This window comes from Ambystoma mexicanum, unplaced genomic scaffold, assembly GCF_040938575.1.
Source record: "Ambystoma mexicanum isolate Mex_15411 unplaced genomic scaffold, UKY_AmexF1_1 Mex_scaf39, whole genome shotgun sequence".
Classification (NCBI taxonomy): domain Eukaryota; kingdom Metazoa; phylum Chordata; class Amphibia; order Caudata; family Ambystomatidae; genus Ambystoma; species Ambystoma mexicanum.
Window position 1 is genome coordinate 1416894 of NW_027182454.1, and position 19692 is coordinate 1436585.

At 45.2% G+C, this 19692-nt stretch overlaps 1 protein-coding gene across 1 annotated transcript in view; it reads left to right on the plus strand.

Moving 5' to 3' along the window:
- LOC138559120 (threonine-rich protein-like) overlaps nucleotides 1-18433 on the plus strand; it is a 195878-nt gene extending 177445 nt beyond the window's left edge. The window contains exons 3-4 of the mRNA XM_069642687.1: nucleotides 5935-6017; nucleotides 6217-18433. Coding sequence (XP_069498788.1) covers nucleotides 5935-6017; nucleotides 6217-6413 — 280 coding nt within the window. The 3' untranslated portion in view covers nucleotides 6414-18433. The remainder of the gene's footprint in view (nucleotides 1-5934; nucleotides 6018-6216) is intronic.
- The last annotated feature ends 1259 nt before the right edge of the window (nucleotides 18434-19692 follow it).

The following is a 19692-nucleotide window of genomic DNA, read 5'->3' on the forward strand; positions in this document are numbered from 1 at the left end:
CCCCCGCATCTCAACATACACACAAAATACATTCAAACACAAACATTCATACACATCCGACACACCCCCCCACCCCCGCATCTCAACATACACACAAAATACATTCAAACACAAACATTCATACACACCCCCCGACCCCCGCATCTCAACATACACACAAAATACATTCAAATACAAACATTCATACACATCCGACACACTCCCCCACCCCCGCATTTCAACATACACTCAAAATACATTCAAACACAAACATTCATACACATCCGACACACCCCCCCACCCCCGCATCTCAACATACACACAAAATACATTCAAATACAAACATTCATACACATCCGACACACCCCCCCACCCCCGCATTTCAACATACACTCAAAATACATTCAAACACAAACATTCATACACATCCGACACACACCCCCCACCCCGCATCTCAACATACACTCAAAATACATTCAAATACAAACATTCATACACATCCGACACACCCCACCACCCCCACATCTCAACATACACTCAAAATACATTCAAACACAAACATTCATACACATCCGACGCACCCTCCCACCCCCGCATTTCAACATACACTCAAAATACATTCAAACACAAACATTCATACACATCCGACACACCCCTCCACCCCCGCATCTCAACATACACTCAAAATACATTCAAACACAAACATTCATACACATCCGACACACCCCTCCACCCCCGCATCTCAACATACACTCAAAATACATTCAAACACAAACATTCATACACATCCGACGCACCCTCCCACCCCCGCATCTCAACATACATTCAAATACATTCAAACACAAACATTCATACACATCCGACACACCCCCCCCCACCCCCGCATCTCAACATACACTCAAAATACATTCAAACACTCGAAATACATTCAAACACAAACATTCATACACATCCGACACCCCCCCCCCACCCCCGCATCTCAACAAACACTCAAATACATTCAAACACAAACATTCATACACACAAACATAAAGCAAAACAAACCCGACACACAAACACAAACAGACCACTTACCGGAGACGTGCTGGAAGGCAGGCAGGTAAGCTGGCGTGGTCCAAGGCTGAAATGCCTTCCGGCATCAAGTCTTATGGACCACGCCAGCCGTAGTGCTGGCCCTCCATTGGTGCAGCACACACGCATTACGTGGCTCGTAGGAGCGACGTGATGCGTGTGTGTGCTGAGCCAATGAGGGCCAGTGTTTTCACCGGCCCGGAAGACAACAAAGACTTTCCTAATGGAGGGCGGCCGCGGGCCGCCCTCCATTAGGAAAGTCTTTGTGCCTCGCAGGCCGGTCAAAAGGACATGGCGGGCCGCAACTGGCCCGCGGGCCGTATGTTGTGCACCCATGATCTAACTGGTCAGAGTGCAACCTTGAAGTTTGAAGTGGTGGCCCTTCAGGAAACATAGTGGGTGGACAGAACAGTGTGGGATGGATATGATATTGCATTCCAAGCTGCCAAAGCTAATATGAGAGGTCGACCATCAGCAGGTTTACTTGTAGCGGTAAAATTGGGTCGAGGAATGATCATTTTGCCGTGGCAAGCTCCGAATATCACACTTCAAATGGTCAAAATTAAATTCCCCGCAGGAGTTGTTGCGTTAATTAACATCTATCGCAACCCATTAGCAATAACAGATCAGGTGTTCTTTCATGAACTGAATCAATTATTTAACTTAATTTCCCTAACGCCAGAGATAACCAACACCATCGTGGTGGGTGATCTGAATTTACATACAATGTTTAGACCCAAAAAAGTTTGCTAAAAATCCTGTTTGTGGGAATTGGGAACTATTGATGAGACATCGTAACATGTATATGCTTAATGGAACTATAGCTGGAGATGTCCCCCCGTGAGACACCTGGAGCAGAGGAACATCTCGATCAATTATGGATTACATCTATACAGATAAGTTTACGTTTCAAGCAATTACGCAATTTTGCATTCTAAAACAACCTTTCAGTGACCATGATCTGTTATCAGCTGAGTGGAGTTACAACATATCTTCTACTAAATTAAGATCTAAAAAATATATGTTTGACTTGACGGTGAATAATGCTAGATCGCGTTTTTACTGGTCAGAAAAATCCTTAGCTAGTCTAAATGACACTATTCTGCAGAACTACCAACTTCCTCAGGGTCGAGCAGTGACTTATAACGCTGCCCTGCAGATCTTTAAGGTAATCGCGAGTCCAGGGTTCTATCAGGCATCCATTCCAAAACATAACTTTAACATTACAATTCAAAATCAGAGAAGTTTGATGCGCCGAGAAAGGAAGGCTGCGATGAGTCTACCCCTGGTCATCAGAAAATCCACCCTGCAGTTGATACAGCATAATTACAGGAATTGGATAAAATCAAAAAGAAGTATGCTGTATCAAGCTGATGGGGAGGCAATGCTGAAATCGATTGTGTGTAAAGACACTGCGGAAATAGGGTCTCTCCTCAATGCATCTGCCAACACAAAGCAAACCACTGTGCAGATCAATGGAGTATTGGAGGCCTCATGGATACTTTACTTCTCGGACCTGTACAGTGCTTGCGATGGGTGGGCAAGTAGACCGGTAATTACTGAGGTAAACAATCAATATTTGAATATTCAGGAGAGTGACATTCTGCATTATATAATGAAGTCATCAAATTGGAGGGCTCCTGGGCCAGATGACCTTACAAATGTAATGATGAAGCAACACCCTGAATCCTGGGCTCGGATAGTGTATAATATTTTTGTGCAGGTCGTGAAATCTAATACTATCCCTCTATCATGGCAATCATCAATAATTGTCCCGATATTCAAGAAGGGCGATCGTGCCTGTCCGTCTAACTACAGTCCGATCGCCCTCTTGGATATTCCGGGAAAGTTATTTGCCAGGTTCATCTTGAAGGATTTTAATAAATGGACTGAAGTTGCCCGGAAGCAAGATCCATATCAAACCGGGTTTATTCCTGGGATGGGGACTGCTGTCAATTTATTCACATTAACATCTATAATACATCATCATCGGATCTTGAAGCAAACTTTATTTTTTGCTTTTATTGATTTCAGGGCAGCTTTTGATTCAGTTTCCTGAGCCTTGTTGATTTCAAAACTTCTGAAAGAAGGTTGTCCCCCTTACTAAATCAACCTCATTGAGGCCTTGCACACGAATACTAATTTCCAAGTGCGACTTGATACCAAAGGAACACTGTCCTCAGTCATTAAAACCTTCTGTGGATTGAGGCAAGGGTGCATACTAGCAGCCTCACTTTTTACATTTTTTATTTCAGATATTTAGATGCCCTCTCCTCATATGTTGAAAGAAATCTTTTAACAATTAATTTGAATACAACAAAGGTGATGGTGTGTAACCCACTAAAACGAAACAAGAACGGACAGACCAAACACTCATGGAAATGGCATATCCGTTCAGTGGTGTTGGAAGTTGTTCCCCAATATACTTACCTTGGTGTGGTGATCACAGGGGCCAATAATTCTAATCACATAATGGCCCTGAACAATAAACTAAATGTGGTCTCTCAATAAAAAGGAAACGCGGGGCATCCCCGCTCTTTCCAATGACATGTTCTTAAGGGCTCTTACAGCCCGCTGTGCGCCGCCGGCATGTAGCGGGCAATAAGAACCGTTAACAGCCTGCCATTGAAAGGGCAGAGATGTCCAGTGCATGAACGGCATCCCCGCCCTTTCCAATGACATGTTCTTAACGGCTCTTACAGCCCGCTGTGCGCCGCCGGAATGTAGCGGGCAATAAGAACCGTTAACGACCTGCCATTGAAAGGGCGGAGATGTCCAGTGCATGAACGGCATCCCCGCCCTTTCCAATGACATGTTCTTAAGGGCTCTTGCAGCCCGCTGTGCGCCGCCGGCATGTAGCGGGCAATAAGAACCGTTAACGACCTGCCACTGAAAGGGCGGAGATGTCCAGTGCATGAACGGCCTCCCCGCCCTTTCCAATGACATTTTCTTAAGGGCTCTTACAGGCTGCTGTGCGCCGCCGGCATGTAGCGGGCAATAAGTACCGTTAACGACCTGCCACTGAAAGGGCGGAGATGTCCAGTGCATGAACGGCCTCCCCGCCCTTTCCAATGACATGTTCTTAAGGGCTCTTACAGCCCGCTGTGCGCCGCCGGCATGTAGCGGGCAATAAGAACCGTTAACGACCTGCCATTGAAAGGGCGGAGATGTCCAGGGCATGAACGGCATCCCCGCCCTTTCCAATGACATGTTCTTAAGGGCTCTTGCAGCCCGCTGTGCGCCGCCGGCATGTAGCGGGCAATAAGAACCGTTAACGACCTGCCATTGAAAGGGCGGAGATGTCCAGTGCATGAACGGCATCCCCGCCCTTTCCAATGACATGTTCTTAAGGGCTCATACAGCCCGCTGTGCGCCGCCGGCATGTAGCAGGCAATAAGAACCGTTAACGACCTGCCATTGAAAGGGCGGAGATGTCCAGTGCATGAACGGCATCCCCGCCCTTTCCAATGACATGTTCTTAAGGGCTCTTGCAGCCCGCTGTGCGCCGCCGGCATGTAGCGGGCAATAAGAACCGTTAACGACCTGCCATTGAAAGGGCGTAGATGTCGAGCGCATGAACGGCCTCCCCGCCCTTTCCAATGACATGTTCTTAAGGGCTCTTGCAGCCCGCTGTGCATCGCCGGCATGTAGCGGGCAATAAGAACCGTTAACGACCTGCCATTGAAAGGGCGGAGATGTCCATTGCATGAACGGCCTCCCCGCCCTTTCCATATGCAGCCTGCTAAAGGCTCTTGTTGTCCCCAGTGTGACTGGCGCAGGGAGCTAGTAATTAGACAACCCAGCTCCCTGCATTCGTTTTACCCCAAAAAAAGAAAGCTTGCAGCCGCATTAAAGCGAACGCGGTAATACCGCGCCGCGTTTGTTTTAATGCGACTGCAAGCCTCGTAAAACGGATGCGGGGGGCTGAGCCATCTAATTGCCAGCTCCCCATATTCGTGTTACAAAAAAATCCTTGCAGGCGCATTTAAGCAAAGGCGGCAACACCGTGTTTGCTTTGATGTGCATAGATGGTGCGCCTAGAGGCGGGCTGAGCCAGCCCTCTTTATTTTCATGGCTGGGGTTGGAGGTTGCACCGTGACAGGGCTGGGTCTTCACGTTTCACCCCTGCTGGCCCAATCAACGAGGGGGTGCCGCACCACAGGGTGCGGGCCACCCCACCAAATAAGGGGCTCTGCAGGGTGATGTCGCACCACCCATGGGTAGGGCCCCTGCACATAAGGGGGCCCAGCAGCAATAATCTATGCAAGCCTCTTGTGACACGGCTTGAACCGCACCCCAAATAGGATGCTTTTGATAAAATGTGTTAGTGTCCATTTTAATGAATATTCAGCAACACTGGTCAAAACTATAAGCCTCATAGTGAAGTAACTCATCAAAATGACCCCAGGGGCCCCAGATCCATAGTGTAATCCATGCCTTTTGTGACACTCTTTGAACAGGCCCCCAGGGGGTTGTTTTTGATAAACATTCTTTAAAATGTACACTATCAAATTTTATTCAGAAACGCCGGTCAAAACTATTAGCTGCATAGTGCAGTAACCCCACAATCAGCCCCCAATGGTCCCCAATGAATAAGGGCCCCAAGCATGGCATGTTGTGTCTCTTGTGCGCTCATGTGTCTGGTGCCACTGGGTTTGGTCATTTGCAGTATGTGAGGCCAGAGGCTTGTGCTTGTTTATATGTTTCTAGCCGGGGATAATGCTACATGGATCTCCCGTTTGGAGGCAGTCTGTCTAGATTCCGAAACCCTGACTGACGTCTTGAACGAAATTGGGATTAATGTTGAGACTTTTGGTGTGTATTAATATGTGTAATTAGATTTACTTTTACAGTAATGTGTGCTGTTTCTTTTTTTTGTTGCAGGGACAGGCCAGATGACGCTCATACTCAACAGCTTGATGCGGTGTCTTCTGAGGCTGGGAGAGAGGCATCAATCATTGTAGCAGGTAATGACCGCTGTCACTCTAGCTATGTTAGTTAAAGGTTCATCTCTGTAAAGCCTGTATGTTTTTTATTTGGTAACAGTTGTTTTCCAAGATTTGAGTCTTTTGTGTAAAATAGTGTTATGCATTTGAAGCATATGGGGGCCGTGTGGATGCTCGATGTAGAGCATGTTGGTAAAAGTTTTCTGTGACTTTATTTCAGATCCACACGTTGAAGGATCAATGTCCTCGGATGCCCCGTCAGATGCACACGCTGTAGGACCAACCTCATCGGATGCCCCGTCAGATGCACACGCTGGAGGACCAGCCTCATCGGATGCCCCGTCAGATGCACACGCTGGAGGACCAGCCTCATCGGATGCCCCGTCAGATGCACACGCTGGAGGACCAACCTCATAGGATGCACACGCTGGAGGACCAACCTCATCGGATGCCCCGTCAGATGCACACGCTGGAGGACCAGCCTCATAGGATGCCCCGTCAGATGCACACGCTGGAGGACCAGCCTCATCGGATGCCCCGTCAGATGCACACGCTGGAGGACCAACCTCATAGGATGTCCCGTTGTTAAAGCGGAAACAACGAAAAAGACCTTTTTCCACAGCGCTGTCTGTTAATATTTCAGTGTGTCTTTTTTTAAAACCCTATACTCGTCTGCTCATGTCATTATAGAGTATTGCTTGGACTATTTTTACCAACTAGGTCCTTTAATATTTTAATGTGATTTTGTAAACCCCTAGGTTTACCCTAGCATTTCATTGTAAAGTATTGCTTGGCCTGTTTTTTCTGTAATACAATGCTCAAACTTTCTTTTCTTTTGTTTAATTTTAGGGTTTTGTGTTGCGTCGTCAGAAGAAGTTCTAGAGCAAACAACCTTGGCGATCCCACCCTCGCCCACCCCGACATCTGCAGGTCAGCTGCATACACAACCATTGTACAAAGCCAACACTCTTGATTGTGTGTGAAACGGGGCTGTACAGACCCTTTAAATAAAAGGTGGCGCTTATCGCTTAACAAGGGATGTGTGCCTCTAACCAGCAATGTCTAATTGTTCCCAACAACCATATACCCCAGCCTGTTGAACCTTGCATACCCGTGCACACCACGCCTGCTATGTAGTCCCTGTGAATGTTAAACCTACCCAAGAGACACAGCTCAGGAGGTGTCATCACCCAGGGCCCGGGGCTCCCGGTAGTGAGCTCTGAAACCCTTTTAGCCGGAGTCTCGGGAAGCCCCCGACCGTGGTTCCCCGGTTGTGGAGAGATCACCCCACCCCTTGCGTTCTCACCAACGAGCCCCAACCATGAGATAGATGTTACTAATTCTGATGATATAGAACGCCTGTGGGGGTCACCCGAGCACCAGTGGCTTCCTAGATTCTGACCCTATTATAATAATTACGTATTCACCCATAAAAGAGGAGGTAATAGTTATTTCAGACTCACCCTTAAAAATAGAGTCTCAAGATTTCGTATACGCCTCTGTTATCTGTGGATCAGGCTATGTCCCGAAACCCATTGATCTTTCTTACCGGGGTCCCAACGCTGTAAACAAACAGCGCTGTACAACCGCCATTTATTGTACAAAGCATTATGTACAGCCCTTAAATTTCCCAAAGCCTATGAATCTCAAAACCCCGAACAGTTGTGTACATATCCGAGAATTTAAAAGGGATAGTGTTGTTAAACAGTTATTTTGACTCCCAGGTTTGAAAAAACAGAGAAAGGAGAAGCATTTATTAGGGCTGCGTAACAACTATAGATTATGATGCCAGGATTGTAGCTTGAGACACCGGCTTGGTAAAACTTTAAATTTAAAAACAGGGTGAACACCCCAGCTAAAAAAATTATAAAAAATAAAAAAAAACAATTCTTAAAAAAAAGAAAAAAAGAAACAGCTGATAAAAAAGCATATACAGCCCAGTCCTGATTTTGCAGACCCCCCAGAGCCTTTAAGATCAGGGTAGACCCCGGCTGGGTACAGATGATTCCTACTTAAGGGCAGAGCCTAAGACACCGCTGGTAGTTTTGAAAGATGCACGAACACCCTCACACCCTATTAAAAAACCATGCATACCTGTAAAATATTTATCAGCACAATGTTTAATCGAACCCCCAGGCACTGGAAAATGTTTCGGAAACGCTTGAGAAAAGCAAAAATATTATCATGCAGCGCTCACTTAAAGATTTAGAGGCCCAACCCCAAAACACACCACTGCAGGCCGAAATGTACACCGTTTTTCTGCAGAGTATGGGCACATACCAGAGAGATCTACCAAAGTTTCGAAGTGTTGAATACTATGTAGTGTTCCGCTTTGTAAATTTACATCATATAAGATCAACAAGTCAAGGGTTATTAATGATAATCGAGGAGATTGAAAGGCTCGTCTCCCAGATTCTTGAAACGGTCGGGCCTAACGATTTCGTCCACATACGCTTAGACAGTGTGGTTTTAAACAGGCCTCTTTTCACCAGGCGTTGGTTTTGGCAGACCTTTGATCTTTTGCAGTTTCTAGAAAACATAGGAAAACTGCTACAAAGTAAGGCAGAACTCACCGTAACAGAACCGTTGAGACTAGTGTCTGTGGTTGTCTGGTGTAGAGAGGGTGGTGTGTACAGACCCCTGAAGAAAACCCTTTACAGCATGGTTGTGTCCAAGAAGAAACGCGGGCTCTTGGATTTTAACTATGGGTCCTTGAACATATGTATGGCTGCAAGCATCATAGGGCTGCTGGAGCCTAGAACAGTTACTGACGGATACATACAGACCAGGGCTATGGAGGTTCACAACGTTCTGGTTATACCCCCTGATATTGTGGTTGACTTTAATGAGCTGTGTTTATTTGAAGACCACTTCGGCATACCTATTAAAATTCTGTATAATGAGGACAGGATTTAGAAATACTTCCCGACCGGTGACAAGATTCATAAGAACACTATACATATTTTACACCACGATCAGCACTATTAGAGGATCTTAAATCGTCAGGGTTTCCTAGGGGTTCAAAATGTATGCCCTCATTGTTATCACATATAGAGCAATAAGGCGGCTCACAGATGCCACTTACACTGCAGTATGTGTCAGAGAGATGGATGCATGGTGATCAGTGAATCAGTCTTTAAATTAAATGTCCCAAGTGTAAAACATTTGCGCAGTCCAAAGAATGTTTTCAAAAACACATTGAAAAAGCATCTCAAGGTATAGCCAAATGTCATCTTAAAACAGACTGCAGGTCCTGTGGCCGCTTTATAAAGGTCAAACATAACTGTAAGGGGAGGATCTGTCCCCGATGTGATGTGGAAGTGGTCTCCTTGGATGAATACCAGTTTAATATGACACACCCAAAAGATGTAGCCAAGATTGAGAAATAAATAGGGCCTCATCACGAGTCTGGCGGTAACCCTTAAATGCGGCGGTAACACTATTACCGCCGCATTTAAGGGTCTGCCAGATCATGGCCTTGGCAGATTTCACCCAGCTCTCAGCTGGGGGAAATCTGCCGGCAATAATAGCACAAATTTTCCCCATTGGGCCCAATGGGGAATTGGCACTAACCGTTCCACCAAACCCGTGATCCGGCGCTTATAGTGCTGGGGGTTTGGTGGTAGTGCTAATAGTACCGGCGGTAATAGCACCGGCGTTACCGCCCAACTCGTGATGAGGCCCATAATCTTTTACATGGAGTGAATACAGGAGACAGGTATACACATCCCCAACTATATCTCTTCCAAACATCTCACTCGTGAAGACAGTTGGGAGTTCGATGGTGCTGATTGCATCAGCCGTTTTATCACAACATTTCTGGCTAATACATTTCGGGGGTATAGCTTTTTGGCTCACAACAGTTAGGGCTGTGATGGCTTCTTCATAATACAGCAACTGATTAAAGAGAGAGTCACCGTCAAACTGATAACTCAGGGTGCAAAGCTGAAGCTCCTTGCGGTACCAGTCCTTAAAATTTGCTTTATCGACAGTTTGAATTTTCTACCCATGAAGTTAATCAAGCTGCCTAAGGCTTTTGGTTTCCCGGGGTCCAAAGGTTATTTCCCACATTTCTTTAACACGGTACAGAATCAAAATTATGTGGGATCCATCCCCCCGGTTGAGTGTCATGGTTCAGAATTCATGATGCTTGCTGACAAGGAAGCAGTTCTTAAATGGTATACTGAGGCCCGAACACAGGTTTTTTATTTTAAGCGAGAGCTAAAAACCTATTGTTGTGAAGATGTCAATATTTTGAGAACCACCTGTTACAGTTTTTGAGACGGTATTATTGACCAAACCCGAAAGGTGCACACTATGGAGGACCTTGACAACCCTGGGATGATGATAAAATGTGTTACCTACGTCGATCTCTTTACATTTATCACCCTGGCTAGCATGTGTACGCATATATACAAACAGCGGTTCCTAAAGTCTGAAACAATCGCCCACATACCCCCAGCCATGTACTACGGTAAACAAAAACGTTTCTCCAAACCCTCCATCCAGTGGTTAATGTATATGTCTGGGCAGGTCAAGAGCCCTATACAGCATGCCCTGAGGGGCGGCAAGAAAAAGATCGGCCCCTATTTTCTAGACGGCTATGTTTCTTTAAATGGCGAGCAGCATGCCTGTGAATTTAACAGGTGTTTTTATTGTGGTTGTCCACAGTGCTATAAGAAAGATGACTATAACAATTTGACCGTGTGTACTTATGATCATCTATTCAGAAGAAAGCTTTAAAAAAAGAGTTTTCTTGAGACCCGGGGCGTGCACGGTATTAAGCTTTGGGAGCATGAATGGTCAGAAATGTTGAAAAACAATACTGACAAAGATTTTTCTTAAAGAGAAGAATTTACCAGAAACCCTAGCACTGCGTCACACTCTTTTTGGAGGTAGGACTAATGCCATCAAGCTCCATCACAAAACAGCCCCTGGTGAGAAGATACACTACTACGACTTTACCAGTCTCTATCCCTTTGTCAACCATTAAAAAAACCCTAAGAAGCTTTATTTCCCAGTGCTCCCTCAGACGATTTCTGGTAAACTCATGTTTCCTTTATGTATGCAGTTTGCAGAGTCAAGACAGACTTCAAAATGCACACACAGCGATGAGGAACGCTCGATTACGGGTACCTGATAAACCATTGAGTCAGAAGTGGCCTTGCAAAAGGGTATCATGTGGGCAAGATTCATGAAATATGGCACTTTGATAACATCAACAGCTCTTCTGTGAATACATTTGTATGTTCCTGCAAATTAAACAGGAATCTTCAGGATACCCCAAGGGTTGCGACGACCCCGCTTCCCGACAGAAGTACATAGATGAGTATTACTCACATCAGGTATCCGTTTAAGACCAGAATTCATTGAGAATAACCCCTCCAGACGGCAACTAGCTAAACTGTGTTTAAATTCCTTATGGGGTAAGTTTGCTCAGAGAACAAATTTACCAAACACAACCATTATAACTGATCCTGACACACTGACAGCCTATCTTTTTGACGCCGGCTATGACATTTCAAGCCTGCAGTTTATAGACGAGGAAACGGCTTCCCTTGGAAGTACACTGAGGAGTACCCAATGTGTTTCAACAATATAAATATATTTATTGCATGTTTCACAACAGCTCATGGCCGCCTGGAACTGTATATCATCATGGATGCTCTCCAGGAGCGGCGTTTGTACCACAACACCGATTCAGTAATTTTTGTTAGTGTCCTCTGGGCAGGAGTACCCTGGGTGATTATTTGGGTAATCTAACGAGCGAATTATGTGAGCACATTATAGAGTTTGTTTCTGCAGGGCCCAAAACAAATTTGTATCGGACATCCACAGGGGAGGTCTGTATGAAAGTAAAAGGCATCACTTTGAATGTCAGCAACAGCATGAAGATCAATGTTGACAGTTTGAAAGAGTTAGTGCATGGGAACACGTTAAAAAAGACTACCCAGACTATTGTGGTGCAGCAGCCATCCATAGTGCATGGAAAAATCACTTGGAAATTAGTACCCAGACACTGCAGAAGACTTTGAGGGTGGTGTTTGATAAACGGGTGCTCACAAACGACTACAAAACATTACCCTACGGCTACAGAAAAGGAAACATCGCGTAAAATGGACACTCAGTTTCAACACACTTTTTCTTGCGTGTTAACTGGGCCTTACAGCTCAGGTAAAAAATATTTTATTAGCGCATCCTACACTACTTACTTAATGGCTGCAGCTAATGGAGTGAACAGTTCTGCAGTGTGTGCACTGAGTACAGTGTTGGAATACTGTCAGTACAAAAGAGGATATGGTTGAAGTTGTGCATGAATACTGCAGTGTGTGAAGTGGGTGCAATAGTTAAGTAGTGTGTGCATAGAAGTGGATAAGGGCAAACTGCATAGCACAGAGGATTGTGTAGTGTTCATTGCGCGGAGTGCTGACTACTGTACTGCACTATGAGCTGTTGCTTTTGTGTACTGAATAGAGTGCTGGGAGCAGGGACAGTTTTGCAAAAAATGTTTTGGTTTGGTTGGCAGTAACACCATACTATGTGAATGAAAGTGGGTATCAGTGCCGGAGGCTGTGGTATGTTTGTAGATTCTGCTAACTGTTGCATGTTTCCATGCATAGTTGTATTATGGTGCAGCGGTTGGGTAGCAGTGGTGGTGGCTGTGGTATGTGTGTGGAGTGTGGTGCTTGTGCACATGTTGTCGTGTATGGCTGCACTACATTGTGGTGGGTGTGCGCAAGGCCTAGACTACTGGGTGTCTGGCCAAAGGCCGTAGGCCATGCACCCATTAGTCTAGGCCTAGCCCACACCCACCGGAGCAATGCTGTTTAGACTGCATCTGTCAGAGGGTGCTCACCTTTACACAATGGTTGTCGAGCACATGTTAGACTTGCTAACAGAAGTCAGCTGACATGCATATAGTGTTGGTTGGTTCAGTTGGCAGTAACACCATTGTATGTAAATGAAAGTGGGTAGGGGTGCCAGAGGCTGTGTTAAGTTTGTAGATTCTGCGAAACGGTGCATCTTTCTATGCATAGCTGTATAACAGTGTGAAGGTTGGGTAGGCGTGCCAGTGGCTGTGGTACATGTGTGGATTGTGGTAGTTGGAGCCATGTTGCCATGCATGGCTGGATTATGTTGCGGTGGGCGTGGCCAAGGCCTAGACTATTGGGTGCATAGCCAAAGGCCGTAGGCCGTACGGCATGCACCCAAAAGCCAAGGCCTTCACCACACCCACTGCAGCCATGCAGTTTTGACTGCATCTCTCCGAGGGTGGACACCTTGATGAAGAGAACATTTTACTCTTGATAGTGCACCAGAAGTGCGCTGACATGCACATATTGTTGGTTCTATGGGTGTGGTCATTGTGCGAACATACTACGGTATTCGGTGTATGGCTGGAGATTGTGCAGTGAAAGGTCTTGCAGTGTGCCCACTGGGTGCAGTGTTGGAACACTGTCTATATAGAAGAGGGTACGGATTAAGTGAATCTTGTATGTGCTCAGATATTCTGGTTTGTGTAGCTTCCTGGGAGAAGGCCCAATGTTGTGAAGATTGTGTGGTTTGATTGCCCGGACATAATACTTTGTGAATGGAAGTGGGTAGGGGTGATGGAGGCAGTTGTATGTTTGTGGAATGTGGGTACAAGTGCTGCTGCCTAAGTTATGTTTGTGGATTGTGGCTTCTGGCCACATGTTCACATGCATGTCTACATTATGTTGTGCTGGGTGTGGACAAGCAGTAGACTCTTGTGTGCATTGTCAAAGGCATGACGGGTGCCTCTCTGGATGATTTTGGATGCTGGAATCGTGGATTATTTTGCAGACCTTTGTACCGAATGTGTTTTGGGAGAACACGCAACGTGTACTCAGAGTGTTGAATGGTAAATGTGCAGTGCTGTACAGAAATGATAGTGATGAATGCAGAATTCTTGCCTTTGATTGCTGCATGCATGCGTGAATATTTCACAGTACTCAATAAGGGACTGCTGGAAGAATAACAGTGCAGAGGGGAGAAGGGCTGTGTCTGCTTTACTGGGGTGTAGCCCTCACTGTAGCTGGGTATGCGCATGTGCCACATCCAGCCATTCTTTCCATGGTGGGCATGCAAATGGAATTGTGGGGATTATGGAATCACGTGTGAAGGGTGTGGTTCACAGGAAGGGGCGGTACTACTTTTTCCTATACTCTGTGTAATGAGGTTGGTAGAGATGGACAGGCGCACAGTGCGGATCGTAGGTGATACATTTGTGCAAGATCTGCACAGGTATGCCGTGCAAAGAGGCGTTGCTGCTAATTTCGAGTTGGAAGGAGTGGAAGCTTTGTGGGCCAGTCTATGCGTGCAGTTTCGGCGGGATGGTTCGCCTTTGCAGATATGTGGCCTCTATTGTTACTGTTGAAGTTGTGGTGGTGCATTATGGAAGTTTACATTTGGGTTACATGTCGTGTGGACGTTTGCTCCGTCACCTGAAGAAGTTGATGAATGCAGTGATGTGGATTTTTACCACTGCCAAGGTCGTTTTCTCAACCATTTCACCGTGAGGAGCATGGGACCGTGCCAGTGTAATTTGTCCCCAGCCAGAGCTCGGAAGGTGTCTTATAAACAGAAGCATGTCTGCATTTATGTCCACTGATGGGATGTTCTCCACGCACTATGAGAGCATGCAGTTGCAATATATACAGTGCTGCAAGGCAAATGGCATTCTTTGAACGCCATTGGCAATACCATTTTCTTTTACACTGTGCACGAAGCGTTGACTATAATTCAGTAAAAATGGAAGGAGGAGAAGCAAACAGAAAGTTATACAAAGAAAAAAACAAAAAGGCTGTTGACAAACACGTAACAAAAAAAACATGTAAAAAAATTATTTTCAGAGGGACCACTAAAGACCCATTCCCCTACCCTGCATTACACTTTCCCCGACGCACCCCCCTTCCTTCATAGCACGAAAACTCAGCGGATTCCGTGGTAGTTTCAGGATTACACGTGCCACATCCGGACATTTTCAGGATGGGAACCATGGAAATGGAACTGTGGAGCAAAAGACATTGCTCAATAAGGTTTGTGGTTGTGGTGTGTATGCAAATACTGTGGCAGAAGTCTCTTTGTACTTAGAAGTGCAGATGGCTATGGTGGAACTGTGAAAGGTAAGGGGCAGGCATCCTGTTTGTATACATGGGGGTCATTACGAGGTTGGAGGTAGCCATGGTGCTATTAGTGCCATGGCTACCCCCTTACCGCATACCATGTCCGGGTTCCCTGAATGGGGAATTACCAGGCCATTCCAACCTTGGAGGACCAAGTATTTCCCCATTCAGGGAACCCATCCCCATTCCCATTCGAGCCCCCATAGGGCTCAATGGGAATGGGGACCATGCTAACAACGGGCCCGTTAATAACAGGCCTGTCGTTAGCATGCTGGTCCTTTAGCGGGACCTGCGAAAGGACCTCGTAATGCAGCGGTAAAGGGTTAACGGCACCGCACCTTTACCGGCGCCGTTAAGCCCTTACCGCCAACCTTCTAATGACCCACAAGAACTGTATGTACTCGTTTGAAGTTGGTAGCATGCGTTCAGTGCTGCTTTTGGGCAATAATGTTTGAAAATTTGTAGTAAGTGGAGTACGGGGGGGGAAAAAACCTGTGAAGTGTACAACGGCACATTCTGGTGTGTTTGCAAGTGTGTACTTTCTGAAACACACTCTGTACATTGCACAACACTGTGCTTTTCCGCTGTTCGAGGGTCCGAATCGGCCCCCGAAATAAGGGCCCAGGCGTAGTGTGGGTGCGGGCGCCTTGTGACATTGCGACTGTTCTCCCTTGGGACCGCTGATTTGGGCGGAATACATTGTGCGCATGAGCATAAGTGTCCAATGCACACAGTTGCCACTTGTCTACTGAATAATAGTGCGACACACATGTGCGACCATTTTGGAAGACACTGGTTGTTTACAGGGTATAGCAGGTGGGATGTTTATCTGTATAGCTACCTGTAGGACGTGGGTGGGCGCCTCAAGCTAAATAAAGTTTGTTTGCATATGCTGCACAGTGGCGGTGTTACCAGGACACACAGGAACACATACACATGTGTCTACTTGCACAACAAACAAACGTCCGCTCCCACATGTAATTATAGGTGGTGCAACAACATGCAGACATGAGGATTGTGCTGGCGTGGTACGGATGCCTTGATTGTAATTGCAGATAGGCCAGGAATTGCGGTCATTCCTACGAGGACTGTGAGCTGCAGAGTCATAACAGCATTTCAAAAAACAAACAATACCACATTTGCACTCAGCAACAATTTAAATATCAATGTTTACTTCCACACATTCATACACACCATTAGGAAAGGGAAGGGTTAGCAGTAGTGGATACTTATTGTGGGGATTTCCACAAGTTGGTTGTGAGGGGAGGGGACGAAGAGATTGAGGTATCACCATACCATCTCCCATCCCACGGATTTTGTGGGGATGGCGGGCTGTGACATGGGGAAGGGGTACATGTGCAGGTCTGGCAGTGCTGTTTTATTTAGTCCATAATATACCCTCGTACGCAATCTTTTAAGGCAGCACAATAGTACATCAATTCTTCCATTTTGGCTTCCAGGCTGCCCATTTAGCTATTTACAGAGTTTCGTTCCTTTCCTATGCCCGTATACTGTTGTGGAAGGGGTGTCGCTTGTGCTGCCTTGCTTTCCTTTCCAATATGTTCTCTTACGGAAAAGAAAATGTGTTAGGTGTACATGAAGCAATATATATTACACAATGTACATTTCACAATTCTGTGAGTACCAATAGGGTTAGTATTGTAAGTCATTGCAGCAGGATTTAACTCCCTTTCTGCACAGATAGAGCATAATAGAGCTAAGCTCTATGTAAAAATCAAATATGCCCGCCTTGAAACCCTGTTGTATATCCTTCGGGTAGGTTTGGAGGGGGTAAAACGGATTCCCTGAACACATTCCAGGAGTTAAATTATCAATTCTTTGATAGAATTGGATGGTCTCCCAAATGGGAATATGGGGAAGGGGCTGTGTTAAAATCTCTCAAGGATCGATAGAGAAGTGAGACTGGGTTGCCAGCCACGATAAGGTAGCTACTATGAGTTCTCTGTCTACGTTTGCCAAGATGCCTTTCTCATATAAAAAGCCTCAAAACTATCTGAAATTGATGCTGTCTCAGGCCAATCGTAGAATATTTCTGGATATTAAACTTAACTGCTTGAATGTATTAGTGGTACGGGGAGCCTGGTCTGGTGTTCCATTTGAGAGAAGGAATTGCAGACTCTGGGCCTCGCCCTACCGCCGAACCCCCTGCGCTAATAGCGCTGGATCACGGGTTCCGCAGAACGGGTATTGCCCATTCCCCACTGAGCCCATTCGGGAATTCCCCATTCCCCATTGGGCTTAATGGGGAATTTTTGCTCTCTTACCGCCGGCGGATTTCCCGCCGGCGGTAAGAGCGCGAAATTTCGGTGAATTTCGCCCCAGCTCAGAGCTGGGGGGAAATCTGCCAAAGCCATGATCTGGTGGACCCTTAAATGCGGCGGTAATAGCGCTACCGCCGCATTTAAGGGTTACTGCCAGACTCGTGATGAGGCCCTCTGTCTAGATGATACAGTGGTGGAAACTGCTAGGCATGTACTCACCTGCTGTCCGATGATGAGATCGACCTATGACAAATATTTTGCCAAATTTGAATATGATCAGGTATATAGTGAAAGTGAAATCTTCTGGCTGAGGTGCCTCTCTGGGATGAATACTAGTTTGGTCATTGCCATTTCCCAGATTTGGAAGGTGGTTAATGAACGCCTGCGAAAATTTGAAGAGCAGGCCAAATTGCTGACGGATCTAGATACCTAGCCTAGAAGTAAAGATGCTAATGGCCACTATGTTTTCTTATTTGACCTGGCTGGGAGGTTGGTTATTGTATGTCTGACAATTGGGCATTATGCCCTCTGTTATTATATATACCACGTGTTTCGATATCTCTTGTGTGCCTAAGGAACCTGCTATGTAAGTTTGCTGTGCTCATTGTATTTTATGTCCTTTGACCTATGTCCTTTATCTTAATTCTTTTTGATTAGTTATAATTTCTAGCCCTGGCCTGGCCTTCTTGTTTCTTTTTATGTGTGTTTGTCTTATTTTATGTAATTAAGTTTACTCTCTTTTAAAATGTTACTGTAATGTGATGTCATCTTTGATGCCCTGGGTGTTAGTCTTAGCAGTGCAAAGTGGTCGCGCGGGTTATGGTTGCTTAGGTTACAAAAACTGGCGAATTTGTAGCATTTTTTCGTTTTACTTGTAACCATAAAATGGACAGGTTGTTATTAGTGCAAAGTAAATGTAATGTTCCTTTCAAGTACTTGTTGCACTGAATTTGATAGGTTTTTCTTAGGGGAACATAACCATAACGTCCCGTTTAACAACGTTTTTTGTCAGTGAATGTATATATATATATATATATATATATATATATATATATATATATATATATATATATGTTTTTTATAAGTATAACCAGCCAGATTGATTAAACAAAGGCGCTGTTTGTAATAAAATATGTGTTTATGTAAATGCATTTATATGTATAGCCCTTCAAACTGTATAAACAAAGGATCTGCTTGTAATAAAATACACTGATTATTTATACCAACCAAACATTTTTGCGTTTAATTATTTCAAGAATGTATATCACAACATTTTGTATTTTAAAATATTAATTAGAAATTAGACAAGTAAGAAAAGAGGCCATTGTTTAAAAGTAGAATATGTTTTTTTTATTTAGACATGTACACACTGCTAGTGTTTAGTAACAAGCGTACATTTCTGACAAAAGCTATATACATTTACAGGGGGTCGGCGATATTTGATCTTGTTCACAAAATCAGTCACAATCCGATCATTTTGTCTGAGATCAAGAGAATAGGGCTGTATAATGGCCCGCAACAACTGTTTCTCAGACATTTTAGGTACAAAGTAACAAGCATGCTGCCCGCATGTCACATCTTCAGAATGTTGCACCTGTGTTCTATTATAATGTTATATGGGTGATAAATGTTTAACATAGGCCAGTAGAGCACCACCGTATATAGGGTGGCTTGGGAAGTACCCCAGACTATCAGAAACAGTTATTGCACCATTGTCTATAAACATTGCTATCCAGTGGGTGCCTTCTTGATGCTGGGCATCAGTGTTCACCACAAAGCTGACGGGCCGCTCACCAGGTTTATCCCTTGGAATGTCATCACACGAAAACACACCCCGGAATGTTTTCATAGCCCGTTTGTCTTTACGTAGGAAACACATGATCTGGTAGGTATCCATTACATATCATATAGCACCTGCCGCTGACTGTTGAGTTCTATGACCGAGTCAAATAGAGCCATAATAATAAGATTCAGAGTGTTTGGTAAATTTGCAGCAAACCGGACCTCAATGCATAAATTACCATTCCTAATCAGATTATAATGGCCTGATTATGCATTATCAAGTCTCAAATCAAAAGCCAACAAGGTCTAACCACAGTTGTAGCCGTCACTAGGTATCACAAATCCTTTATCACGCATGTGCTTGCCGCTGATGGCGACTAGTCCCAGATACTCCCTGTAAAGACTGGTAGGGGGTGTCTGTACTTCCGCTCTCTATATGGTAGAGGCGAGGCACAGCAGACCCCAGCCAAGATTCTCTATTACGGT